At 43.5% G+C, this 27,827-nt stretch overlaps 1 protein-coding gene across 2 annotated transcripts; it reads left to right on the top strand.

Annotated features, from left to right (window-relative positions):
* The first annotated feature begins 1,303 nt into the window (after positions 1 to 1,303).
* On the top strand, positions 1,304 to 27,827 carry atp1a3a (ATPase Na+/K+ transporting subunit alpha 3a). Of its 2 annotated transcripts, XM_083925799.1 has the most exons (24): positions 1,304 to 1,333; positions 1,542 to 1,653; positions 10,642 to 10,755; positions 11,386 to 11,445; positions 11,835 to 12,038; positions 13,075 to 13,188; positions 14,245 to 14,379; positions 15,254 to 15,371; positions 16,063 to 16,151; positions 16,375 to 16,554; positions 17,993 to 18,191; positions 18,520 to 18,764; positions 18,902 to 19,094; positions 19,203 to 19,378; positions 19,698 to 19,834; positions 19,980 to 20,130; positions 20,301 to 20,469; positions 20,882 to 21,036; positions 22,334 to 22,457; positions 23,406 to 23,551; positions 23,821 to 23,951; positions 24,983 to 25,084; positions 25,393 to 25,484; positions 26,480 to 27,827. In XM_083925799.1, exons 2-24 carry the CDS (start codon positions 1,648 to 1,650, stop codon positions 26,506 to 26,508), a joined length of 3,069 nt encoding a protein of 1,022 aa, XP_083781925.1. In that variant the 5' UTR covers positions 1,304 to 1,333; positions 1,542 to 1,647; the 3' UTR covers positions 26,509 to 27,827. The 2 variants fall into 2 exon arrangements, with proteins under 2 accessions (XP_083781925.1, XP_083781926.1); XM_083925800.1 differs by lacking the exon at positions 1,304 to 1,333 and having other exon boundaries at positions 1,501 to 1,653.

Genomic DNA, 27,827 nt, shown 5'->3' with positions numbered 1-27,827 from the left:
CCCACTTGTCATATTGTATAACCGTCTGGGGCGAAGCCACAATGAAACCGATACAATCAATAAACAAACAGATGCTTCAAATATGGATCAGAAGCCTGTTCGATGGCACCGTCGCCAAATCCTCAAGAAACATAATTTACTGGGTTTTGACAGTTTTGTAAGCTTTTCATTTTTAAAACTTATTTTCAAGTGTGTGACCAACCTTGCTCCAGAAATGCAGCTAAGTTAACTGGTAAACAAACACAACAGTAGCATCAGAACTAGGGGTGCAACAAGGGGAAATGTTATAACAGCATAACGTAGAATAACATTTGGACAATCATCCTTCACAGTGTTAGGCACCAAACTGTGGAACACGTCATCGCCGGACATCAACACACTGACAGAGCTCAGGATTTTTAAACACACAGGTAAAACAGTGGTTGAAAGGGAAAAACACCTGTGAACATTGACCCTCACACAGGGCAAGTCTTCAGTTACACACACACACACACACACACACACATGCACGCACGCACGCATTCACTCACACACGCACACACACATGCACGCACGCACTCACACACACACGCACACATGCACTCACACACGCACGCACACACACCTTACGTGCTGTCCTAGTTTTTGTCATCATGTGTGTTGTATTTGATGTTCTGTACTCTAACGTGCGTGTATTGTTTTTAACTTTACTTGTGTAACTTTTAGTAAAAATTAGGCTCGTCTATATGAATGGCATCTACTTTATATGAAACAATGTAAAATGCATTTGTCCCTGCTCAATAAACTTCTAATCTAATCTAAAAGAAGTTGAGTTTAATTCAATCAAACTAACAAATTACTACAAATATTATTCCAGCAATTGGTTGCTGGACTTTATGCGAAGTTGCAGCATAGTGCAGCATTCCCCCCTTTATTAATCTGGCCATGTTTAAAATGTAATAGTGCTTTTATTTATCATTCACCCTTTAGATCAGTGATTCAACTTCCACGTGAAACAGTAATTCCCCTCTTATTATTGTCTTTTAAGTGGATAATTCTGAATAAATCCTAAAATAATGGGACATGTATGTATCCCTAAAAGCTGAGACCATGAGTATACACGGTTATTTGATCAGAACATAAAGCATCATATGAACGCAGGGCCAGTCTCTAGGATGATGCCCCCCTACCTCGTTAGTTTCATCTGCGGAGTGACAACCGGGGAACCCTGAGTGCTGCGGCAGCATTGGCACAGCCGCCGCGGAGGGAGACAGCATCCCAAAAAGACGCCTGCTGTCCGGGTCTACTTTCCCCCGGCATCATTGGAGAGACGGCGGGTGAAGTGCCACTAACGGTTAGATATTACTTTAACATTTAATGCCAGAAAAAATACATATTTTTTGTTTTTTACCAGCTTTTCCTTAAAGGTTGTCTTGCCAAGTCACCACACGCCCGTTCCTGTTTAAAAATATACATTTTAGGATGTTAGCTAGTTAATTGATTAGTGTCAGTACAGCAATATCCATCAACTGAAGGGAGACATTTTTTTTCCTCATTATCAGACGACTGTTTCCTGAACTGTCTCCCCGCATTAACGGCAGCTACTCCGGTTAAATCAAGCCCACAGGCGGTTCATCTTGTGAGGAGAGCCCGACTGACTGCACCGAAATGGGGGTAAGTAATAGCTTAATGTTATACATCTCTGGGGGGGATTTTACCTAACTTAATACGTTATTTAAAATGTCCTCTCCTGTTAAAAGTTAACTGGACGTTACAGTCTGGACGTGGTAACGGTTAACGGTCAGTCAGTGTGCTGTTTAAAGTGTACGGAGGAGCAGACGTGACGGTTAAATGACATTTAAACACGGTTACATGTAACGGTTTGAATTTTTAAAAGCTAACGGTCGCTCCAACTGCAACTAACGTCCGCACTGTTGCACGAATTACGCTTCTGTCTAACGGCTCCGACGGTAATTGCTCGCGGGGTGTCATCACATTAACGTTAGGTGTGTGTGTGTGTGTGTGTGTGTGTGTGTCATTAACGGCCATTTACTTAAGACCAAATCAATGTCATTTATGACAACGAATGGGGTTTATTGGGGTTATAAAAGCGGGAGTTTGTTGCCTGGACAACGGCGTCTTTTTCTGAGGTAGGTGCGCCAGATTTTGAGTCCGGGATTGGATGCGACGGAACCGGTGCAACAGGGTGGGTTTTCGCGTTACAGTCACGGTCCCTCAGTCGGTCAACCGAATAAGAAAGATGTCACAGTTTCTACAAATCCCAAGCGAAACATCACCATGAAGTTGATCAGTCACGTCGTGCCGAGTCTGGTGCCTCAGCGCAGTGAAGCACGGATACTATCACAGCTTCAATGCTTAATCACTCATCGGAGAAAACGCACATATTGACACCCCCATTGTTTGGTTCCCTGATCATTCAACGCAAAAGCACATTTATTAGGCTTATTTCAACGCCTTATGGCGGGGGGTGCTGCTTCATTTACCGGGTAAAAGCATTGCACCGACTGAACATCTGGTCACCGGGAGCTGGACCTCACCGGAGACGACTGAGGTGATGCACTGCTCGCTAATGCACGATTAGTCAACCTGCATAATGACACGGGCGAGTCCAGTCGGAAATGAACCTCTTCTTTGAGTAATGTGCAGGTGAAACGCGCAATTACGCATGGGAATATTTAAACCACTGGTGGTGGAGACTGCAGCCCGGACTGCGGAACATCATGTCATCTCTGCAGCAGCTCTTTATCATCAAATGCATGTGTTTTGTGAGTCATTTCTAATAAATGACAGCTCAGAAAGTCCTGACATTTGATTTATAATTTGGCATTAATGAAGTGGAAGTGGATGTGGGAGTGGGTGGGGTCTGGGAATCAAAACCAAGAAGGCTATTTTTTTTTCTACCAACCATTTGGTGCATTTTCATCCAAACATTACATAATGCACGGGTGCGTCGTGTCTCTGTCTTGGTGAAGATGTAGAGGCAGCTCAGGTCTGGGTACCAAATGGGCACAGACAAGTGCGTCAAAATGGTTCCTCAGTGTTGGTCACCCTCCCACCCCTATCAAGTTGAGGGCTGGGTCCCAAAGGAAGGGGCTCTCCAATAGGGCAGACACAGACAACACCTCCACTGTCTCGTGTTGCCCCAGCAACCTCACAAAAACACTGATCCGTCAGGTCATGAAGGACATCCTGTTCCACCCACTAAGTTTAGACTCCATGATGTCATTCCTATTGAAATATCTCACCCCTGTAGCAGTATTACAAGGGATTTATTCAGAGTCCATACTCAGTAGTGAGGCATTACAATAGTTTTATTCATGTTCATAAGTTTTGTCGTGGTATGTGAAGCCTCTAAAAGGATGGGAACATTGAGCACTGGAGGACTGTAGCTCCATTTCTTCAGCAGTCGTGGGGTCATGGAGTCATGGTCCATTCCTTCTAATGTGATATGATGGACAATGGCTTCTACTATGCTTCATGCACATCCGGAATAAGGGGGATTGAATGAGAGTATTCAGGCCGTGCCGTGGAAAGGATGACGCTCTGTCATGGTTTGTGATGATGTCCACTAGATTGCCGGAGGGGGAAACCGCACATAACTGACTACTGGGGGGAGGAGGGAAATTCCCATGTTAAGACTGTGATTATTTGCCATCTTAAGGGGTGGAATGAGAGAAGACCGAGGTAAAGTGGACAGTTGTGGGGGTGCAGAAGACCAGGGGAGGTTCAGTTAAAAAGGCAACAGGTGCCATCTGATCCGTGCCAATCAATTGATAGGAGCTGTTGCTGCAGGAGCCATTGATCGGGATGGTGGGTGGAAGAATGAGACAAAGGTCAGCCGGTGTAGGCCTCACAGGGAAGTCCTTTTTAGAGGAAAACTCACCCAGACCCAGTGATTGACACTGAATGAGGTGGAGAGAGTAGGAGAGGCAGAAAGGGATGCCTTTGTGGTGAGTCACCTTGAGAAGGGTGAATTCTGGGAAAGATGGAGGACTGGAGGAATGCCACAAAGCTGCTGGGGTGTTGCTTATGTCCAGTGATGATACAGAGGAAGGAGCAACGGTGGAGCGTGAGGAGAAAAATGGAGAGATGAAAACTGAGATACAGAAGGAGAACAAGAGATATACAAGGATGATTGCATCTGCTGGTATCCCACAATGCACTTGGTGCGGAAGCTTCAGGAGGAGAGCCAATCACCTTAAAGGTGTGTGTGTGTGTGTGTGTGTGTGTGTGTGTGTGTGTGTGTGTGTGTGTGTGTGTGTGTGTGTGTGTGTGTGTGTGTGTGTGTGTGTGTGTGTGTGTGTGTGTGTGTGTGTGTGTGTGTGTGTGTGTGTGTGTGTGTGTGTGTGTGTGTGTGTGTGTGTGTGTGTGTGTGTGTGTGTGTGTGTGTGTGTGTGTGTGTGTGTGTGTGTGTGTGTGTGTGTGTGTGTGTGTGTGTGTGTGTGTGTGTGTGTGTGTTTTATGCAGAATATTTTGAGAGTGCATCACATTAAATTCAGTTCAGTTTTATCTATAGTGCCAAATCATAACACAAGTTATAACATTTAAATGAATGCATGCATTGTTATATGATTTAAGTGTTGGGACCGATCTATTGGAAATGAGTTATACAGACTGCAATAACAGCATACTACACTTCTGATTTGACAGAGTGTACTCCACTAACTCAGATATGATAATTGATATCACTACACAAAAGTCATTGTCGTTGGAAGGTACTGCAAAGCACACTTCATTATTTCATATGTAATTGCAGTCACCACATAGAGTAAATGTCTTTTGGTCCTAGACTCTGTTGCATAATTGTTTCAGTCTGTCAACGTTTCATCAATACTGTCTCAACCTCCTGTCCTTCATTAGTTTCCATCTGTGTGTGTGTGTGAGAGTGTGTAAAATAACGTGGATCCATACTACTGCCAATCACTGATCAGGGTTTTCCAATGCCACTGATTCTGTTCGACGTTTACTACATTGTGCATTTCCTGGAAAGCACTGTGAGGTCACTTTGAGATCACTTCCTGTTTGTGGGGGTGACCAAGGTGTCAAGGGTAACTAGGAGTTTTCTATGCCTTCTGCAACACTACCATACAGAAATGACAGGGAGGGATGAGGGAGTACACGGCACATTGAACATTACATAACACACCTTCACATTAAACACATGATTAAAAATGCCAATACCCCCCCCCCCCCCCTTTCTCTCCCCCCACAGTTGATTTCAATTATTTAGATGGGCCCAGCGGATTGGATGTTGCTAGGAAACCTCACATCCCCCGTTTATCAACCTATTGGAAGTAGGCACTGTCAATCTGATTCTGTCAAACACTGCCATTTTCTATCACACTCTCAGACATGCTGCACTACAGTAGGGGACACACAAACTCTGCGGTCTGATTGTTGTTGTTTTTCCAGAAATTTCACAGAATCAGATCAAAGGCAAATCAAACTGATGGCGTATCCCACCGGATTGTATCTGTTTGTAACTGGAAACATGTAAAGTGTTGAAGCACAGTGTCATCAGCATGTGTGTCGCTCACTCTGTCTCCTCTTGATTAAACCTTTGTGCAGATGAGCAGATCAGAGTAGAAGAGAGCAGACAAACAGATGGGCAGCCCGGAGGGAGGAGAATGTAAACAAAGTGGGACTGTAAAGGGAGGGATACATGAGGGATAGATGGAAGACCCCTATCCCCCACCCCCCTATGTGTGTGTGTGTGCGTGCGCGTGCTTATCAGTCCATCAGTATTTTCTAGGTCGGTCAGTCCACTGATCTGTGTGATAATCCATTTCTTTGTGTGTGGTTACGATGATCCACCATGGCAACACCAGAACAGCTAAACTGCACTGGATGCAACATACACTTTTGAGATCTTCTATTTTAATATTAAATGTAGCTGAAAAACAGGCTAAATGCCACACACTGAACATAGTTATGTACCGATGATACAGTTAGCAAAGGTTTTATAGAATACATGTGCTGTTAGAGTTTATATTTGCTTAGTTGTGAATGATGGGCAGACACCAGCACTGCAAGCAGGCAAACAGCAATCCGTTCGTAGTTCGATTGAACACCCCTCACTTACCTCCTTACAACCTTGACAAAGGCAGCACATACCAGATCCACTTTTTTCCATTCTTACCTTTCACAAGAAAAGCCCTAGGCTGCTGTTGAGCCAATCTGATATATTTTGCATTTTCCTGTGGTTTATTCGTTACGCCCCAAGTGTGTAAAGGCTTTAACTGATATGATCACCATAAAACTCAACGTATCTGTTTTATGATCTATACCTTTTATATAATTTGGGGTTTATTAGTTATCGTGGTTCATTTTGAAACCCTTCATTTAATTCATACTCAAAATAGGATGCAGCATGTTGATCAAAATGTCCCTGGTTGATGTCTGAGATTTCACCAGTTATTTCAGAGGATTAAAAAATGGCTCATCCAGCCTTCAGACCTGTGAACATCTCGCCGCAGGCCAGGCTGGATCCAGAATACCAATAGATGGATCAAACTACAAATGACAAGCATCTTCAGTCTGTCCTGTAGCTCAGTGCTGAACATCTGGATGCTAATGAGACCTCCTCAGGTTTTACAGCCTATAACTAGACAGTAGGGGTGGAACAGTTATTTTTTTTTAAAATCCTCCCGTTCGGCACACTCATCACGGTTCGGGACACGTGTTTACCGTTCAGTTTATGAGGTGCAGCGTAAGCCTTGCGCAGGTAACCCAGTGAAGGTTTTTTTTCCATTTGGTACAAGGAGGCGTGTACTGTTGAGTGCTGCAAGTTCCAAAAATTTAAAGGGGAGACACAGGAGGAGGCCCAGAGTTGGAAGACGCGCCAGCAGTGTGGGTTTCGGATTTACTGTAACCTATGATGACAGCAGTAAAATGAAGAATGTGGTTAGTTTTTCTCACTGGAGCACAACAGCTGCCCACGTCCTGAAAACTAAGCAGGAGCTGCTGGAATTAGCTGATCACAAACTAAGACATGATGTACCAACTTGTTGGAACACCGTCTATGACATGATGGAGCGTTATAGACAGTATTCTGCCCTGATGGACAAGGATGTCAATCATTAGGATTCTCAAACCTCTGAAGAAGGTGACCACCCCCATGAGCACAGAAACATCACCCTCAGTGTAGTGTCCATGGTCATCCCTCTGCAAAAGATGATAAAACCCATGACACCAAGTGATGATGACAGTCCCACCATCAAAGATGCTTGGGCAGCCTTTACCAATGACCTGCAAGACAGATACAGAGACCCTGATATTCAGGACTATCTCCAAGGTTCAAGCCCCTGCCTTACCTGGAGGAAGCGTCTCGTCAGTGATATTATCACAGACTGTATGGAAAATGAAGAGCAGGTATTTTGATTTTAATTTTTTTGACAAATAAATATATACATGCGTAAATGCAGTAATGTCTCTCCTGATGTTTCAAAATCTCCCTTCACTTTAATTTAAGATTGTTACAGTAATCCCTAAACCTAAAGCTGCCTCATTATTTCAGTTTTTGCATGATTGCATGACATGTCCATGACATATCTGATTAAAAAAGAATCTAATTATATTACATTATACATGGTGTTTTTAGAATCTAAAAGAAATAGAAAAAAAACGAATTGAACCGAAAACCGTGACCCAAAAACCGTGATATGAGCCAAACAGTGGATTTTGTGAACCGTTCCACCACTACTAGACAGAGAAGAGGCAGTTTGCACTTGAGCAACAGAGAGAAGATATGTAGGGAAATATCATTCATCATTGATTCATCTTCAACCGCTTGTCCCTGCCGGGGTCGTGGGGGGCTGGAGCCGATCCCAGCTGACATCAGGCGTGAGGCGGGGTACACCCTGAACAGGACGCCAGTCTATCGCAGGGCATATAGAGACGAACAAAGACGGACGACCATTTACACCTACGGGTGATTTAGAGTCATTAAACAACCTAACACAGGCATGTCTTTGGACTGTGGGAGGAAACCTGAGAACCCGGAGAAAAGCCACGCAGACACAGGGAGAACATGCAAACTCCACACAGAAGGGCCCCAGCCGGGATTCGAACCAGGAACCCTCTCGCTGTGAGGCGACACCACACCACCGTGTCCCTATATTTCCCTACAGTGTCGCCCCTGTAGGGAAACATCTCCTATGTTAATTCAGTTTCAGAATCAGAAACAGTGTGATCACCAATATCAACATACATCCGTGCCCTGCACAGTGAACATAATACTTTATGGGATTCAGTAAATAGAAACGCAGCAGTCTCATGAATTGAAATGTCAGAATTTGCTGTGACAGCCTTTCCCAAAAGGATGGTGGAGCATCCTGAAATGTGCGCCGTTTTCTTGCCCTGGTTTGGTTCAGTAACCTTGAAAGTCATACTCTGTCTGTAAAATGAAAACTGGTGGAACATATTGCCCTTGATAATTAGGAGTTCATTTTTTTCATTTCACCTTGCTCCTATTTTATTCATGAAATGGTCAAATATTGATGTGTGCATGTGACAAGCGTCCCCTGTGGGCCTGCAAGAGGTTGAAAAAGCCAAGTATGAATTAAAATGTTGGCACAAAGCTCAGAGGAGGAGCAGCACAACCATAGATTGCATTAACAAAAAAACAAAACACTTTCTGTCAGGCTAGCTGCCAGTTTCCAGCAGTAGAAAGGAAAACTAAACACATCTACTGCAGTAAGAGTGTTTGGTTGTTTTGTATACGCCATGTACAGTTAAACACAACAGCTTCTTACATTTTAAGATGCTGCAGCACTTAAGGATCTGTTTACACGCTTGAATAGTTAGCCCTGTTGCCTCTGTAGACATCATTCTGAATGAATGTGTGCACGTAGGTGAGCACGAGGACGAGGGGGAGGAAGGAGCAGCAAACGTGCACATCTGCAGGAATTATCCATTTAATGTCACACTGTGGGGGGCATTGATGTGCTGTCATAATTAAGGTTTTCACAATACCATTATTTTAAACTTTTTTCCCCTGTGTTTTGTTAACATCTGACATCTGATCGTAGATCTGCTTTTCACATACTGTTGACAACCTTAGTCCTAATTGTTTGGATGTTCTGTTCTGACAGGCTGTGGGTGGAGATGCTTGTATGCGTGTTTTGATGTGCAGTTTTCTACTGTCTTCAACAAGTCAAATTGTTCTTTTTGGTGCTTTAATTTAACATTTACATTGTTTTTCAAAGTAAAGTTTCAGTGCACAGGAAAGCTTTCTTATACCTACTTTTCATCTCAGCCGTTGCTGTTATTGAAATAACAATCAGCACAGAAATCCGATCGGCAGTTTATGAGTCATTGAGATTAGATTTGAAGGGGGGTCGAAACACACATACTAAAAAATCCACCTTTTTTATGCTTTGTCATATCGTTTGTGGTACTCATACATTCTATTACTAACATGGCTTTAATGAAATTTGGATAAAAGATAAACTTTCTAACTGCTCAAACTAAGGAAACAGTTTGAGATGTTAAGAGAAAGTCAGAAATGTGGCCATTTGTAAATTAAATTGTAAATAAATGAATGAGGAAGGATGAATGAGAGACTGGGGCTGAAAAGATGGCATAGAGAAAGGGAGAGGGGGATTATCATTGTTCAGTGGGTTAATCTGTCAGTGTAGTAAACAGCAGTAATCTGATGGCCTTCTGGACTGCCTGAGGAATCTCCTGCACCTCCTAACAGATGGCAAAACACACACACACACACACACACACACAGCTATACACACTTAAATATACAGTGTACGCAGATTCACACATGCAGTACACAAAAAAACAGCATGGAAAAATGTCACGTTTTGCCGTCAAACAGAACATCAACATGTGGACAACTGCACGGACGAAAGTGTTACTCACTGAAGAACACTAAAGAGGAGGCATATGCATATAACTGTATACAGTAAATGCACAGAGAGCACAAGATGAAGACTTGAATTAATCAGCAAGCAGATGACTCTGTTTAACTAGTGTTCTGTTTGCATAGACATAAACACACTTTCATGTGTAGATAGAAAGGGCTCAAACACACATTCACACACACACACACACTAATGTAGGACATTGGCAATTGTGAATATCCCATGATGCATGTTACAGTTTCTGACAGATTAATCCTGGGTCCTTTTTCTGTCCATCTACTTTATCATTTTCCCTTCATCTCACAGTCTCCTGACTGCGTATATTTTTCCTCCTTCTCTCTGACACAGCCGCAGCCTCTGCAGTCTGAATGACAGTAGCCTGAATAGCAGTGGCGTAAATAGTAATTTAAGTGGAGCTCTTGAGACAGGCCTGTGCTTTAACGATGCCAGAGCTAATCAGGATGTGTTGAGCTCCCCTCTTCACACCAGGGGATTCAATCTAAGTTTGGATTTCAATCTAGTTGTTTTGAATGGGTCTTAATATGGAAGAGGGTGCCAAACAGGTTCTTTAAATCATTTGCGGTATTAATCAACAACACAATAAGCAACCATGTCTTTGCTTGGATATCGGATTGTGCAGGTTTAAAATAGTGTGTAGTAGTTGTTGTCTTCTTGTGATGCCGTGAGAATAAGGATGTGAGTGTCAGCTGTTTAAAAAATAATATGACAGGATCAAACTCAACAATCTTGCCTTTGTGCGTTACAGTATGGACGGTCGGACAGCTACCGCGTGGCCACCACGCAGGACAAGGATGAGAAGGAGTCGCCCAAGAAGAAGGGAGGCAAGGATCTGGATGACCTCAAGAAGGAAGTTCCCATAGTAAGTGCACTACTTCCTACTTCCTGTGACCTCACTTCCAGCTGTAAGGTGTCAAATGTTCTTGGTTGTTTCTTTTCACCTACTTGGCATGCCAGATTGACGGCACACAAGCACCACGGCATTTATTTTAAATTCAATTACAGAATAAGCAGAAGCCCCAGCTGTGTAGTGAGTTCATAGATAGTGTATCCTGGCCTCACTCCAGCATTAAAAGAGCTGCGATCCAACTGTAATCTAATCTCCCTGTTTGAGACAGAGACAGCAGCGACGTGCTATTGTTTAGCAGCTGTTGTACACAGTAGTGGCACAGTGTAGTTTCAGGTAATATGCTAGAACTATTTAATCCTGTTGTGGAAGGATTTGCTCCTGTACAGGGCAGGAAGCCTAACACTCAGGATATCCCTTGTTAAAAACCATATTAGATGGGTCAGATACAAATAAAGCATTATTTATAAACAAATTTGAAAGAAATACTTGAACTTAAACTGATTTGAAATACTTTCCTGCTTTAGATTAAGTCACCACACTAACACATCAGTAGACTCCATCATTTATCTTGAATATATTTTTGAACTTGTATGAAACCTGCCAGGTTGTTCAAGTTTACTTTTGGTTTTTAACTCTTTGTAGACGGAACACAAAATGTCTGTTGAGGAGGTTTGCCGGAAGTACAACACCGATATTGTCCAGGTGAGTTGTTCCCTTCAGACCAGAAATGACACTTTTACACCATCCGTTCCACTTTACATTGTTGTTTCTGTCCTGATTTAACACACTGCTGCTGATGATTCAACTATTATTTAATTTATACTGATATTACAGTCAGTAAACTGGCTCTTTTAAAATCTGTTTAGATTTCGTAGCATTTATTTTGTCCCATTCACAACACTTTCTTTCTTTCTGTCCCCCTCTTTTCTGCCCTATTCCTCTATCCTAACTTTCCCTTTTCCACTCTGTCCATCCATTCCTGCTTCCTTTCTACACTCTCTATAACCCCAACCCCTCCATTGCCCTGTCGCTTCTGCTCATCCATATCTCCTTTGATCCATTTTCCTCTCCCTTCCCTCTTACACCCTCAGGGATTGACCAATGCCAAGGCAGCAGAGTACCTGGCCAGAGATGGCCTCAACGCTCTGACTCCACCCCCCACCACTCCAGAGTGGGTCAAGTTCTGTCGCCAGCTGTTTGGTGGCTTCTCCATCCTGCTGTGGATCGGTGCCCTCCTCTGCTTCCTGGCCTACGCCATCCAGGCTGCCACAGAGGACGAGCCTGCTGGGGATAATGTGAGTTCAGAGTTGTAGGGACAGACAGACAATTCTCAGTCCCACCAATGTTTGTGTAGTACCTGTGAGAAGCCAGATATCAAAAACCACCAGAGGGGATAAGCACTGTGAGTAGCTGCCAGTGTGCGTACTCCCTGTCCCCCAGCACATCACTCAAAAAGCGATGTGCTGAGTCACTACTCCACAGGGATGTGGCTGTGTCAGTGATAGGTTGTGTCAGCCGTTTGTCTGAATCATGCCAGCTGATCTGTCTTTAGTGTGACAGACACCATCCCGTTAGCATCCATTTTGGGCCAGCCACAGGAAGTGTGTTACTCCTGGCGTTGGTAATAGCAGGGTAAGAGCACGGGTCAGCACTGTTTTATGTCAGGTCAGAGCACAGAGTAGAGCCGGGGACTGGGGTTAAACGGCGCTGACTCACACAGCATGAAAGATCAAAATACCACAGGGGAGGACTCTGGATAAAACAGCAACGGTGACGAGTCAGCATGAGTTACCAAGACTGTATCACACACCCAGAATATAAATTCATACTCTTATAACCGGTTACAGTCATGTCAGACAGTACAGGACATAGGTGGCCGCGCTGTATGGGAGGATTATTTTAAAGATAGGATTTAGACCTTCTAATGGTGATCCATTAAACATGAGGCGGTAGAGCAGCGGTCATAAAACCACTGACAGAGTAGACAGCAAACAGATGGACAGCCATCAGGTGACTGAGTTCATATCAAATCGCATGCTACCGTCAGCTAGGGATGAAAACATTAAATAAAAGGCGTAAAGATTATTTCAGTTATTTATTGAAGCCTGAACTTCCTGAAATAGCTCCTTTACCTCTCACACTCCAGTGTTTGATGTCGTTTGTTTGATGTGATGATTTTTAAACTTAGTCTCTCTGTCTGTGTCTCTCCTCTGGTCTGTTTTCTCTTCCTTTCCTCTTATGCGATACATTTTCAGATAAAGGTGAAGTCCATCACTTAATTTCTGCATTAAATATGAAAGTCTGATCTTTGTCTCTTCCTTCTCTTTGTAGCTGTATCTGGGTATTGTGCTGTCAGCTGTCGTCATCATCACCGGCTGCTTCTCCTACTTCCAGGAAGCTAAGAGCTCCAAGATCATGGAGTCCTTTAAGAACATGGTCCCCCAGGTACCCGACGCTCAATAGTTCAACCAGGATATTGTGATGATTTTTTTGTGATAATTGTCCAAATGGGTTTTTCAAAACATGTAAGTTGAAAAGGTTTCAGCGTTCACATGGATTTACAGTAAACTTTAGGCAAGAGGAGATGTGGAAGAAACAAGAAAGATGCAGCAGGTATACTAGAATAATGCAAAAAGCTATACAGAAAAGTGTGGCCAGGGGAGAGGGAGACCAACAGACTACCATGAAGCAACCCTGAGACAGTGGCTGCCCCCAGTTCCTCAATCACCTCCAGGTCCAATTGGCAGCACACAGCACCACTGAAAAACAAGCACACATACTGATTCTACATTCATAATTAATACAATTGTTAAGATAATAAGATAAATTAAAATACAAAAAAATCCTCATCCGTTGTACATTAAGTTCAGTTGTGCTGTTGATGATAACTGTCCGTATATAACGCAGAACAAACCTACTGCCACTCTAACGACGGTTGTTGGCACTTGGAGCACAAAGGGTTCCAGTGACATCATCGGCCTTGTTAGAGGTTAAATACCTGGATCTCACACCAGTTAGTTGGACCAGTCCCAGCCTGGTCCTGGTCCTGGTCCAGTCCCAGCCTGGTCCTGGTCCTGGTCCTGGACCAGTCCCAGCCTGGTCCTGGTCCGTGGCCTGGTCCTGGTCAGATGCGTACATGCACTGATGAAGCCTCTTGGATGAGAGGTGAAACGTCTTCCTAGACAAATAAACAAGTCCAGTTGCTTTTGACTGAAATTGCTTTGAGGATAACGACGACCTGGACGAATGAGAACATTCACAGACTGTCTCTCTCTCTCTGTCTCTGTCTCTCTCTCTCTCTCTCTCTCTCTCTCTCTCTCTCTCTCTCTCTCTCTCTCTCTCTCTCTCTCTCTCTCTCTCTCTCTCTCTCTCTCTCTCTCTCTCTCTCTCTCTCTCTCTCTCTCTCTCTCTCTCTCTCTCTCTCTCTCTCTCTCTCTCTCTCTCTCTCTCTCTCTCTCTCTCTCTCTCTTTCTCTCTCTCTCTCCCTCTCTCTGTTTGCAGCAAGCCCTTGTGATCCGTGAGGGAGAGAAGATGCAGATCAATGCTGAGCAGGTGGTGGCAGGAGACCTGGTGGAGGTGAAAGGAGGAGACAGGATCCCCGCTGACCTCCGCATCATCTCCTCCCACGGCTGCAAGGTGGGTTACAGGCAGAGTTACACCCTCAAGGAGAAACCAACGTACCAACCAACCAACCTACTGTAAAGCTGTGCTAGAGTATGAGTAGTGAGTCTCTGTCCACCACAAGTAACATCACGGCAAAGAAGACCCGTTTCTGTCTTAATTCTGCCCAGGAGTCGGCCATTTTCCCCACACTTTCCAAGTTGTTATGATTTTGACAAAGGTGAACCGGAAGAAAAAGCCTCATTTTGACCAGTTGTGTGATGGCAGAGCGCCATCTACTGTACCGGAGGTGGAATTACTCCCGTCTTTTTCCCATTCTCCCGTTCTCATGTAAACAGGAAACTTTGATAATCTTATTATTTCCTGGGGAAAGACCATTTTCGGTTTATTGCTTGTTTGGCTCCCTCCCTCTCTCTCTTTCTTTTTTCCCCCCATCCCCAACTGGTCTCTTTAACATAAAGACCCGGGACTCCCTTTGACATGCACTCTACCTCTCCCTGCCCTCTGACCCCGACACACCACACCCCGGACATTGCACATTATATTATCACACCCTTCTCTGGTTGACAGGAAATCCTGATCATGGTGCGTTACATTAACGCAATCACCTGCACAAATGCATATTTTATTTTCTATTTTTTATTCTATATTTAGAACTTTTAGTCTATTTTTCTTGTATAGTTGTAATTCCTAAATTCTGTGTGTACATGTTTAAATTTGGTGTATTTGTTTTCTGTTTTCTACGTGTATATCTCTATATTTTTCTGCACCCACTAAGAACAAAGTCAACAGGTGAAATTCCTGGCTCGTAATCTCTTTACATACTTGGCAATAAAGTTGCTTCTCACTCTCTCACACACTTGGTAAACTATTCTCCTGCTCTGTCCAGGTGGACAACTCATCCCTGACTGGTGAATCCGAGCCCCAGACCAGGTCACCTGACTGTACCCATGACAACCCTCTGGAAACCCGCAACATTGCCTTCTTCTCCACCAACTGTGTCGAGGGTAAAGTCACCATCACCTCTGTGTGTGTGTTTGTGTGTGTGTGTGGCTGTGTGGCTGTATGTGTACATTGTATTGTTCCGGTTCAGTGCTCAGATTGTCATGCAAACAAAGACGCTACACATTAGCTTTCACTGTAGGCCACGGTCAAAGTGTTTGGTGTGACGAAGGAGTGGTCAGTGACATCACTGGTCATCAGGGTTTGACCAACGCTGCTGACTAGAAGTATCCCCACATTGCAGCTGTTCCATCCCATCATGTTACTGTAAGGCCCTGCATCTCACACTAAGCTCCACACAGTGGTAGAACTGCACTTTTTTACTTTATATTCTATATCTTTAATATTTTCTCCTTTTTTTTAGTTGTTCTTGCCAAATTATGTACATTTTTCTGTGTATATTTGTATCCGCTATGCACAAAATCGCCAGGTCAAATTCCTGGTATGTAATCTGCTCACACAGGATTCTGATTCTGATTCTGAATTGGACGACCCTGATGTATGGTGCCCTCCTGTGGACACATTGTTACAGTACATTGCATTTAGTCCTGCACTGGCCAAGCAGCATCACTCTGTCAAGTCTGCGCATGTGTTCATCTATACTCCTGTTTCCCTCTTTCTTCATCTTTTGTGGAATTAATAAAAAAGGTAATAATTGAATTCATATTGAAATACCCCCTCTCCTTCCTTTCACAGGAACGGCACGTGGCATCGTTGTGTGTACTGGCGATCGTACAGTGATGGGCCGCATCGCCACTCTCACCTCAGGCCTGGAGACTGGCAAGGTACCATGTTCATTAATTTTACACCTTTTATGTAATTCTTCAGTTGCTCCTTCAAATATTAATTCAGGATATAAAGACATAGCTAAAAAGTTTACCAAATTTAGTCAGTGTTCGGGGTCATCGTCATTATGTTTCATGTCTTATACAGAATAACTTCTAGCATTCAAAGCAGCCAATCATCTATCTTCAATCAATCCAGTCACCTCGTTCCTCTACCTTTCAGACACCCATTGCTAAGGAGATCGAGCACTTCATCCACATCATCACAGGCGTGGCCGTCTTCCTCGGCGTGAGCTTTTTCATCCTGTCAATCGTCCTGGGCTACTCCTGGCTGGAGGCTGTGATCTTCCTCATTGGTATCATCGTGGCTAATGTGCCGGAGGGATTGCTGGCCACCGTCACTGTGAGTAGGCAGAGAAAGAAGAAACGATTGTGTTTGTGTGTTTTTTGTATTCTGTGAAAGGGACAGGGGTGTTAACATTTCTAGTATGTGTGCGTGTGTTTACAAGGTTGTCAGTGTTGTACATTTCATTTTCGAACTGTTTTTCTTGTGTCTGTTTGTCTTCACGGGTCCTTGTGTGTTTTGTTTCCTCCTCAGTTTTGCGCAGATTTGGGTCAAACAGTATTTCATACACTTCATATATTTATGTATCAGATCAGTCTAAGAGGCTCCACAAAATCAGGGAAAACAGTAACAGCTTCTGAATGTTTTTAACACTGTTGTTGCCATGAACAGTACTGTACTTCTTAACAGTACCATTATAGCAATCCAAGCAGTACGCAACTCAGAATCATTGACATTAAAACTAGACAGTGTTTTTTTTTTTTTATTATTGTTATTGTTTGTTTTAGCTCATGCATACAAGTGAACCACACTATTGTATATTTGTGATTGAGGGAATAAGAAAAATAAGCAGACAGTAGTTTCACCCATGTCTGATTGTGTGTACACTATAATGTTGTCTTGTCGTATCTGCTGTTTGGTTTTGTATCTCTGTGCTCGTTTGTTCACTGTGTTGTGATGTTGCTGTACATCTGTGCGCATCTCTTTGTATCGTTGTAGTTTATGTGCTTTAACGTTCTCTCTGTGCTTCAGTACCTGTTCCTGTGGTGACGGTGGTGTATTGTCTTTGTTTGTATGTCTCTCTTTCCATCCCTCTCTTCTCTCTTTCTCCCAAAGCAGCCCCATATGTGTTTGTGTTCTCTCTCCATTTCCCTCTTTGTATCTTTCTCTCTCTTCCAGGCCAGTCGTGGTGCTGTCTGCAATGACATCAACTAGCTAATGTAATGATATTAGGCTAATGACTAGTCAGCTTCTTGAACTGAATTCGGCCCCCTCTGCTTGGCCTTGGCTAGTTCTGTTTGGCCCATTAGGTCTTGCCGTACTTGGCATGATGCCATATTGCACCGCTGTTCTGCTTCACGGCTTCACTCGTTCATGCCTCATTTTCTTTCTGCATCACTGTTTGGGCTGTGTTTTTATTTTTAGAGGTTTTTATTTTAGTGCATTTTGCTATAAAGGAACATTGTTATGAGCGGGATGAACATCTCCAGGGGTCAGGGCGGGTAGTTTGTTGGGTGTGGTTAATTGTTGCAGGTACAGTATGTCACTAATGGGGCTGCTCATTGGCAGAAGTTTAGTACCTGGAGATGTTCATTAGTGCTGTTAGTTTGCCACATAGATACTAAATTTGTTTTCTCTTCGGTTTGTTAGTTTTCTTATTCTATCATGAACAACTCATTTTCTCCTGTCTTTCCTTCTCTCCTTGCTGTTGCGTCCTCTCCTTGCCATTCCTCTGTTTCCTTCTTTGCTTTTGTCTCTCTCGTCACACCTCTCTCAGGTTTGTCTGACACTGACTGCTAAGCGAATGGCTCGTAAGAACTGCCTGGTTAAGAACTTGGAGGCTGTGGAAACTTTGGGCTCCACCTCCACCATCTGCTCCGACAAGACGGGCACCCTGACCCAGAACAGGATGACTGTGGCCCACATGTGGTTCGACAACCAAATCCACGAGGCAGACACCACCGAGGACCAGTCTGGTGAGATTTTCCTATCTCTCCTGCTTATTACAGCGTGCATTAAAAAGTCTTGTGTAATATAAAGAAGTCTCTCTAATGCTGCATTAATTACTCCAGCATCCAAAGTGAACATTTGCCAAGCATGTTTGTGTCGTAGATACCTCAAACGCTGTATTGTTTTTATCAAATGGGGTTGGGTGATGGGACAAATACTGTATATCTGCAAATGGTGAGTACATCGCTAGGCTGCTGCTAGGATGATGGTTGCTAGGCTAATGTTGGCATTTCTCTCTCTTTCTTTCTCTCTCTCTCTCTTTCTCTCTCTTTCTCTCTCCTTCTCATTCTCTAGGCTCCTCCTTCGACAAAAGCTCCGCCACATGGGTATCTTTGTCCCGTGTTGCTGCTCTGTGTAACCGTGCTGTGTTCAAGGCTGGCCAGGACACTTTGCCCATCCTGAAGCGTGACGTGGCCGGCGACGCCTCTGAGTCAGCCCTGCTGAAGTGTATCGAGCTGTCCTGTGGCTCTGTTAAAGCCATGAGGGATAAGAACAAGAAGGTGGCCGAGATCCCATTCAACTCCACCAACAAGTACCAGGTTTGTCCCCTTTTCTTACACATCCAACTAACAATTAATGCAGATAATAGATGACGATTTGTAGTAAATGGGCTAACATGCAGAAACACTCCATACTTCTTGGTTCTATTTCTAACACTAAAATCTGTTCCCGTCAGCTCTCAATTCATGAAACTGATGATGAAAATGAAAACCGCTACCTGTTGGTGATGAAGGGAGCCCCAGAGAGGATCCTCGACAGAAGCTCCACCATCATGATCCAGGGCAAGGAGCAGCCCATGGACGATGAGATGAAAGAGGCTTTCCAGAACGCCTATCTGGAGCTGGGAGGACTGGGAGAGAGAGTGCTGGGTAAGGATGATAGAAGATAGGACACAATTTAGAAAGTATATATCCTGTATTTCATTTTATAGTTTCTACAATTCAAGAAGTTCACAGAAATTCTTGACATTCCTCCAGGTTTCTGCCACGTGTTTCTGCCAGAGGACAAGTATCCTAAAGGTTTTGCTTTCGACACAGACGACGTCAACTTTGAGACGGACAACCTTTGCTTTGTAGGCCTCATGTCCATGATTGACCCTCCCCGTGCTGCCGTGCCTGACGCTGTGGGCAAATGCCGCTCCGCTGGCATCAAGGTGGGCACCTTTCAAGTCTACCTGGAAAGGCAGAACATAGCTCCCACCCGGATGTGAAGGCTGTGGATGACTAATGCACATTTTTAGAGGAATATCTGAGAATGTCTTATTAATCGTATGGATTTCATTATTTTACTTGTTTCTTAAACTTTTCTCATTCCTCTTTTACATCTTCTCTTTCCTTCCTCTCATTGTTCTTCTCATCCTATTCCTTCTATCCTACCTCTTGGCCATTTCTCTGCTTACTTGTTACTAAAATGTGTCTCTATATTTCTTTTAACACATATTTCTCCATCTTTACCCTTATCCTATATTTCAGGTTATTATGGTGACTGGTGACCACCCAATCACAGCCAAGGCAATTGCTAAGGGTGTGGGCATCATCTCCGAGGGCAATGAGACAGTGGAAGACATTGCTGCACGCCTCAACATCCCTGTTAGCCAGGTTAACCCAAGGTAAGACAGAAAATGAAATATTTTTACATGAGGCCTCACATGCATGAGAGGCTCAGTGTAGCCATTTACTTTGCAGCACCTTTATACTAAAGTAGCTTTTATGATTTGGTATCAAAGAGTGTTTTGCTGTATCTCTGTTGTGCAGGGACGCCAAGGCCTGCGTGATCCACGGTACGGATCTTAAAGAACTTGATCAGGATCAGATGGATGATATTTTGAGGAACCACACAGAGATCGTCTTTGCCAGAACCTCCCCACAGCAGAAACTTATCATTGTAGAAGGCTGCCAGAGACAGGTACATTTACTGTGCATACCCACATTCTTATACTTGTGCACACAGGTGAAAGTAAACATACACCTGCAAACAAGTAAATGTAAAAAAAAGCATACATGCATGCTTTTTGGCATCCGTGTGTCCTGCGTGGGATGGAAAGTCCTAAACTGCGTATCCTCATTTTCACTCAGGGCGCCATCGTGGCTGTGACAGGTGATGGTGTGAATGACTCTCCCGCCCTGAAGAAGGCTGACATCGGTGTTGCCATGGGAATCTCTGGCTCAGACGTGTCCAAACAGGCTGCCGACATGATCCTGCTGGACGACAACTTTGCCTCCATCGTCACTGGAGTAGAAGAAGGTGAGGGATAAATGAGAGAAGGGACAGTGGGAGAGAAAAAGAAGAATGCACCTAAGATTTTACAGATGACATGAATGTAGCTTACGCTGAAGAAAATACAAAGAAGTACAGTTTTTTAAATGCTGTTAAAAAATTGTATCTTCTAACTTTTAGTTGTTGTCTCTTTTAATCTTGTTTTAACCAAAATAATAGTAGCTATGGTGAAAAAGTGGTCATAATAAATAAGATGTAATGTCAAGAAAGACATTTATGAATGCTATGGTGATGAGTTAATAACAAAAATGTATGTAAATGTGTATTTGTGGTGTTGACTTGATCACACTTCAAGTACTATTTCCATAATCTTTCCTATTTAATGATTTCACCTGTTCAGCGGTTTGTATTTATTCATACACCTCCCTCATCCATGCAGGCCGTCTGATCTTTGATAACCTGAAGAAATCCATTGCATACACTCTGACCAGCAACATACCAGAGATCACCCCCTTCCTGTTCTTCATCTTGGTCAACATCCCACTGCCTCTTGGCACCATCACCATCCTCTGCATCGACCTGGGAACTGACATGGTAAGGGGTGAAAACCCACCAGGCACACTCACATACTGTGGCATACAGCTCCAGTGTGTTTGTGTCCAGTCAGGCAATAAAAATGCAGAAGCCGACGTGTAAACCCACTTTTCCAATCACAGGTGGCCCCACACGTTCAGCTTTGATCTCTGAACATTCATGCGTTCGCAGTGAACCGGTAAAGCTCAGCTGTTCACAAACCTGACTGTATACATGCCAGACAGGTACTCAGGTGGCAAAATATATACAGTAATGCCTGGCAATTCTCATCAGGGCAACACACACAGGTGTTCAGTCAATTAGCAATGCTCAATTTAGCTGCACGAATAACTGGGAGTGTTTAGAATCTGAAAGAAAAAGCTACTGAACACAATGTATAGTGATTTTAAATGAAGCCAGTGAAACTATAGATAATTTAGGAATTAATTTACAAGAGTTAAAGGTGGAGTCTGTGATTCTAAGCCAATACGCTTTCAGTCAAATTAAGCAAATATATCCTTATGATCCACTTGCTGTCAGTTCTGTGTCTGCCGAAAAAACCTGGTGTTCAAACACAACCCTGTCTCTGTAAACAAGAAACCAGCAAAGACTCTCAGACTGATGCTACGCTACACTAAGGCAGTGGAAGCAAGAGGGACCGTAAATCTGAGACATGCTCACTTTCTAAATGAGCCCTGATGGGAGGGGTGTATTTGTTTGGGTATTGAGTTCAAATATCGACGATGTTTCTCCACAATTACAAACTGCACTGTTTGTGGAAGGTTTGGTTCAATGAAAAGGTTGAAAGTAACACAGAAGAAACAGAAAGACAAAACATTTCTGGGTTAATTCTGAAATGGAAAAGTTGTCAAATGGTGAGAAAATCTCAGTAAAGAAGACTCATTAGTTTATCTGTAGCAACCCATGCAACTTAAACACATATTCATTCATTTGGACATCACAGTATCTGCTGGTCCAAATCTGCAAACACACACCTACAGACTGGATGGACATCAGCTGTAACTGAATTCCCTATTTAGCACCGTTCTCACCTGTCATCTCCACCATAAACAAACATGCCGCTCGATACCTTTGAGTGTCACAATGGATTAAAGATGGCTTTGAAGTTCAAGGTTATGTCTAAAAAAAGTATTTACACAAACGGACACTAGGTGGCAGTGTAGGACCAGTCCAGTTTTTCATGCTTGGAAAGTGTAGCATGTTAATATAAACTAAAGCCTTCAGTGTAAACATAGCCAGCTGCAGATTCACAAAAGCACAAATGAAACCACCATAACAGCAATGTGTCCTCCGTCAGGTACCAGCCATCTCTCTTGCCTATGAAGCAGCAGAGAGTGACATCATGAAGCGCCAGCCCAGGAACCCACTGAGGGACAAACTGGTCAACGAGAGACTCATCAGTATCGCCTATGGACAGATCGGTGGGTGCCAGTTTGAGTTATTCAACATAATGCATCGACTGTGGTTTGTGTGAAAGGTGCTGTGTGGAGCCTTTAATCACCAATACATCATTAGCAAAGTCATTTTTAAAAATGTGTGCCGTTATTATCTACATGAAAGCAGAAATCGGACAGCTCTTACAGGCCCCAAATCTGTTCGATGCATGAAATGGGTGTTTATGATGAACTGCCCTACACTGGTCCTACCATACTCAGACGAAACCACATTGTCATCATAAGTTCTGTTAGCTCATAACATGCTATCATCCCAGAGTGTTCTCAGACAACAGTAACCCAAATATAGACACCCAATCGCAATGTTTGTTTATATTTACAATTATATTTAGGATCATCTGGATATACTCTCATCTCATTCATCTAAAATGCATGTTTGATGTTTTCATATCTCAATATTAACAATCCGTTCACTAAAGTGAGATCAGAGACCTAAATTACCTGTTTGGCCACAGGCATAAGAAAATGACATCACCCAAAATTAGCAGTCAGTCCAACATTGCTAGATTTGGTCGATCAAAGACGCAAAACAACAAAGGACATAAAATAAACGCTGCAGAAACGTCAGAGAGGTCGGACGGACATGTTTAAATGTTACAGTTACAGCATGACAACAGAAATCAGCATGTTTTTTGTTAGCCAGATCGAATCACCATCACCGCGCTATCCGACTGCATCTTGACACATACAACACGATTCCACTGCAGTCAACAGCGCCATCAAAAGTCTGTGGTGAAATTGTATAGTTTGGTTTTCTAATCAGCTAATTTGAATGTATCAGATCTAATATTGTTTATTAAATACCGACAAATCCCCATTTGTGGCCAGTGAATCAGAACAGCCCCACTCCCTTTTGTAGTCTTTCACCACATGATAATATTCAACGATCATGACGGGAGTGAACTCTGTCTGCAGGTATGATCCAAGCTCTCGGCGGTTTCTTCGCCTATTTTGTCATCATGGCTGAAAACGGTTTTCTGCCGTCTTTGCTCGTCGGCATCCGGCTCAACTGGGACGATCGCTCCACCAACGACCTGGAGGACAGCTACGGGCAGCAATGGGTATGAGGGAGCTCACACAATATCAGTGTTCTCCTGTTTCAGTGATGTTCACTTGTATGGAAGAGCTCTGTTTGAATGACATGATAGAATATCACTGATCACATCATGTCGTTATGTCGTTACAGCAGGTTACTGGTACAAAACTGCCAGAATGTTTAGTTTACAATTCATTTTATAGCAGAAATCTTTAAATGATAAAAACAAAACATGGGTAGGGATGAAAAGGCAACAGCTTCATGTTGTTTCTCTCCTCCTCTTTCTCTGTACAGACCTATGAGCAGCGAAAGATCGTGGAGTTTACATGCCACACAGCGTTCTTCGTCAGTATCGTGGTGGTACAATGGGCAGATGTCATCATCTGCAAGACCAGACGTAACTCTGTGTTCCAGCAGGGCATGAAGTAAGTCAAAACGTAAAATAGAAAAATAGTCACTCTGAATGATGCTACTTTAGAAGGCTGGCTTCTTCACACGCATTTACAGAGTTGGGTTTTTTGTTAGACAAGTAACCAACCAATTACGTAGCTAATGACGGCCAAATCTAATGTTTGTTGTTCATCCAACACATCAAACGTCAGCTCACCTCGTTTTGTAACATTTTGAAACATCCAGCAGTATTCTCGTTGTGCCTTGAATGTGACGCTTGGCTAACTTTAGCTTGTGCATAAAGTACGATGTGATGGTAATCACTTGTCCACCTTAACAGCCCACTTTAAGTCAGTGAGCCTGTGTTGAAGTTGTCTCTGGAGTACTTTTATGTTGTTGTGTTCTTCTGAATACTTTCATCCATCACTGTTCAGTATAAATGTATTTTTTCTGGCATACAGTATCGGTTACAAAGACTGGTGTAAGCATGAAAGTCAAAGAAGAGGAAGAAAGAAATGTTTATTGTGGTTCTGACTACACATTGCTTCAGCTGTTGCAGTTTCCCACAGCTGCCACTAGATTTCACTAGAGAGCCAAGTTTTATTGAGTCACTTTGAAATTACAGCCTCAATTTATGGCATATGTTTGTGTATTCCCCTCTTTCCTTCCCTTTTGGCTGGTTCCTACCACCTGTCCTACCGTCTGTCCTCTACCTTTGCTGCTCTGTTCTGCAGGCAGCATTTATAGTCCAGGCACACAAGTCCATGCACTGGCACTGCTACAGCTGCCCTCAAATTGCAGAAAATCAACTTTGATCGTCATTTTATGATCCAAAAGTAGGTTTAGAAGGTAACTGATGTAGACTTCTGTTGATAGAGGAGCACAGAGATGCCAGATGACGCTCCAAATCTTTTCAGTGGCAGGAGATATTGATTCTTTTGCTGTGGATTCCTCCCCTTGCTATCTTTTATTTAGCATTTCCCCACCGTCCTCCCATCTGTTCCTTTGTCTCTTTCATATGTGTGCTTTAATTGAGCCTCTTCTTTCTGCACTTATTGTCTTGCAGGAATAAGATTTTGATCTTTGGCCTGTTTGAGGAAACAGCTCTGGCTGCTTTCCTGTCCTACACCCCTGGCATGGACGTGGCACTACGGATGTACCCGCTCAAGTAAGTAACACATCATCACAGTACCATAATATGCAGTCCTCCATGTTTACTCTCTGGAGATTGTGTTAATGCCATTAATTTACCCTGATATCACAATACCGTCCCCAATACAACACTTTGAAGTCCAGTTCGTTTGTCATATATCAGCAACAAAGAGCACAACTTTTATTGGTCAGTAATAAACTAAATATTTGTGCCTTTTAAGACTAAGCTAATAAATAGTTAATGAGTTCTGTGTCCTTACTGCGTTCCAGTTCTGACCCAAGCACTGCTCTCACTCTCCCATCATTCCCTCCCTTCTCTCTCAGGCCCAGTTGGTGGTTCTGTGCGTTCCCGTACAGTTTCCTCATCTTTGTTTACGATGAGATCCGAAAACTCATCCTTCGCCGAAACCCCGGAGGTAAGAGGACAAACATATACACACTAACACATAACGTACTTGTATACGTGTAATATTTCAGCTGCACAGCATAGAAGAGAGCGACACATGACGCCACTCCCGCATTCGGGTGAAAACAAACTGCCTGCTTTGACTGGCGGTAAATACAAATCACCCCGTAATCTGTCCTGATTTCGCCTGTTTTACGTTAACTGGACTGGGAACCTCCCCCAATGACCAACGTTAGTCAGGCAGACAGCTATATTACGTCGTTGCAGAGCGATGATCGGCGTTACATGGAAAAAATCAAAGAGTTAAGGAATGTTTGTCCAGTTTAAAGGAGGAGAAGTGGGTAAAGGAGCTCACTCAGTGTCCAGAAGTGACACACCCACACATGCACATTTATTCCAACCTCAGTGAGTCACCAGGTAATGCAGATCTATGACAACGATCCCTTTCTCTGTCGTTAATATCCTGTCGTTTTAGTTTTACTCTGTGAGAGAAAACAAACAGCCGAGGCTTTGTCCACCTCAGGTTAAATGAGGGTGAAAATGTTCTGACTTTCTCTCTCTTACACACACTCACTGCATCTTTTTGACATCATTCGATCGATAAATATGGAAATATTACTTGTATTTCCCATACAGAGTCCAGATCCCATTCATTCACACAGACATACATGGTGGTGGTAAACTACGTAGTAGTCATAGGGCAAGGTGGGTGAAGTGTCTTGCCCAAGGACACAACGACCATGACACAAGTAGGGCAGGGGAGGGACTCGCTCTACCAACTGAGCCACAGTCGCCCCAATACTCAGTGATGTATTGTGTTTTTCGTATCGGCGCCTATCAAACACTGAGGTCTTCTCCTTTGTTTTCAACGGATAGGGGGCGCGGCCTTTTACGTGACGTAGCGTTGCTCTCTTCTATAGTTTCATTCAGAGGTGCACTGAACAAACTTTGAGTTAAATGTTGTCTCCTTGTTTCCCTCTTTTTCTCTCCTGTATGTCTCTACAGGCTGGGTGGAAAGAGAGACATACTATTAAACTATCAAAGCACCATTTACGTCTCACCCTGTTCTCCCCTGAACTCATCCCTTCTTCTCTGTCTCCCTCTCTCTCTCTCTCTTTCCTCTTCCCCTCCACCCATCCCTCCTCTCCTGTCAACATACTCAAACTGTGCAAGAAAATGTTTACTCTTTCTCCTTCCTCGTCATCCTCTCCATCCTCATCCACCTAAAAAATCAAACGCCAAGAAGATGCAAGGACCAACGACAGAGGAGTAGGATAGGGGAGGGGTCGGGTTTGTGAATCTCCCCCGTCCTCTCTCTCCCTTTAGTCTGCCGGTAACACTGCTGTGCCAGGGCTTATTAATGCACTGATAGCTGCAGCCGCTCTACATGTGTCTACTCAAATGACACCGCATTGAGTGTCGAATAAAACATAGAATTACAAGAATAAAGACAAAAACCTGACTGTTCCACTGCGATCATACTTGCCACGCAGATCAACAACATGGCAGCTCCCGTCCAGACTCCCAACTGGCGATTTGAGCGTCTTTTTTTATGCTTTTGTTTTTTTCCTGCCAGAGAAAAAGAAGATCCAGCTCCTTAATCACTGCCATTTACTGCAACTCGCCAACTTTACTCCTCCCCTCCTTTCCTCTCTTTCTATTTCTATGTACTCACTGCCAATCTTCTACTGCCGTTCTCCCTCCTCCTCCTCTTCCTCCTCCCCTATCAATAAAGAATCAGTCCCACCACGAAACATACCTGCTCACGTCCTCAACATGGTGGAAAGAAAAGGGTCACTTCTTCTCCAGGATCCTTCCCTCCTTCTCTCTCTCCCTCCCTCCCTCTTCCTCCTCATGTGTTATTTTCTGCTCGTGTTGTTGTTGTTTTCTAATAGACGACTGGGTGTTTTTTAAAAAACAAAATTGTTCGTGAAAGTTTTCTTTTTTTAAGCTGGGAGTAGGTCTGAGAGCTGCTTGTTTTCATTCAGACATGACAAAGCACACTGTTCTCCCTCTCTTCTTGACCTTACCCCCCCGACCTGCCTGTCTATCTGTCCCTGTTTTCCGTCTGTTTGTGAACGCCGTGCAAACCCTCCGTCCTTGTAAACTTCCACCCACTTTCACTACCTGCCTCCTCTTATTCTCCCGCCCTTCCTCTCGCATCCGTCTGCTACTTCCTCCGCCCCTCAACCCCCACCCAACCTCACCCCTGTTAAAAATACAATCTTTCTGTGTCCTCGGAAAAAGAGATTTCTCTCCAATTTCATTATATAAATCAGTGGAAATACAGTATAAGGCATCGTACCTTAACTTGGTAAACAGCAGCAAAAAAAAAAAAAAGAAGAGAAAATGA

The sequence above is a fragment of the Echiichthys vipera genome (assembly GCF_963691815.1).
Source record: "Echiichthys vipera genome assembly, chromosome: 13".
Lineage (NCBI taxonomy): Eukaryota > Metazoa > Chordata > Actinopteri > Perciformes > Trachinidae > Echiichthys > Echiichthys vipera.
The sequence above is the reverse complement of the archived record's forward strand: the minus strand, read 5'-3'. Positions and strand labels throughout refer to the sequence as shown.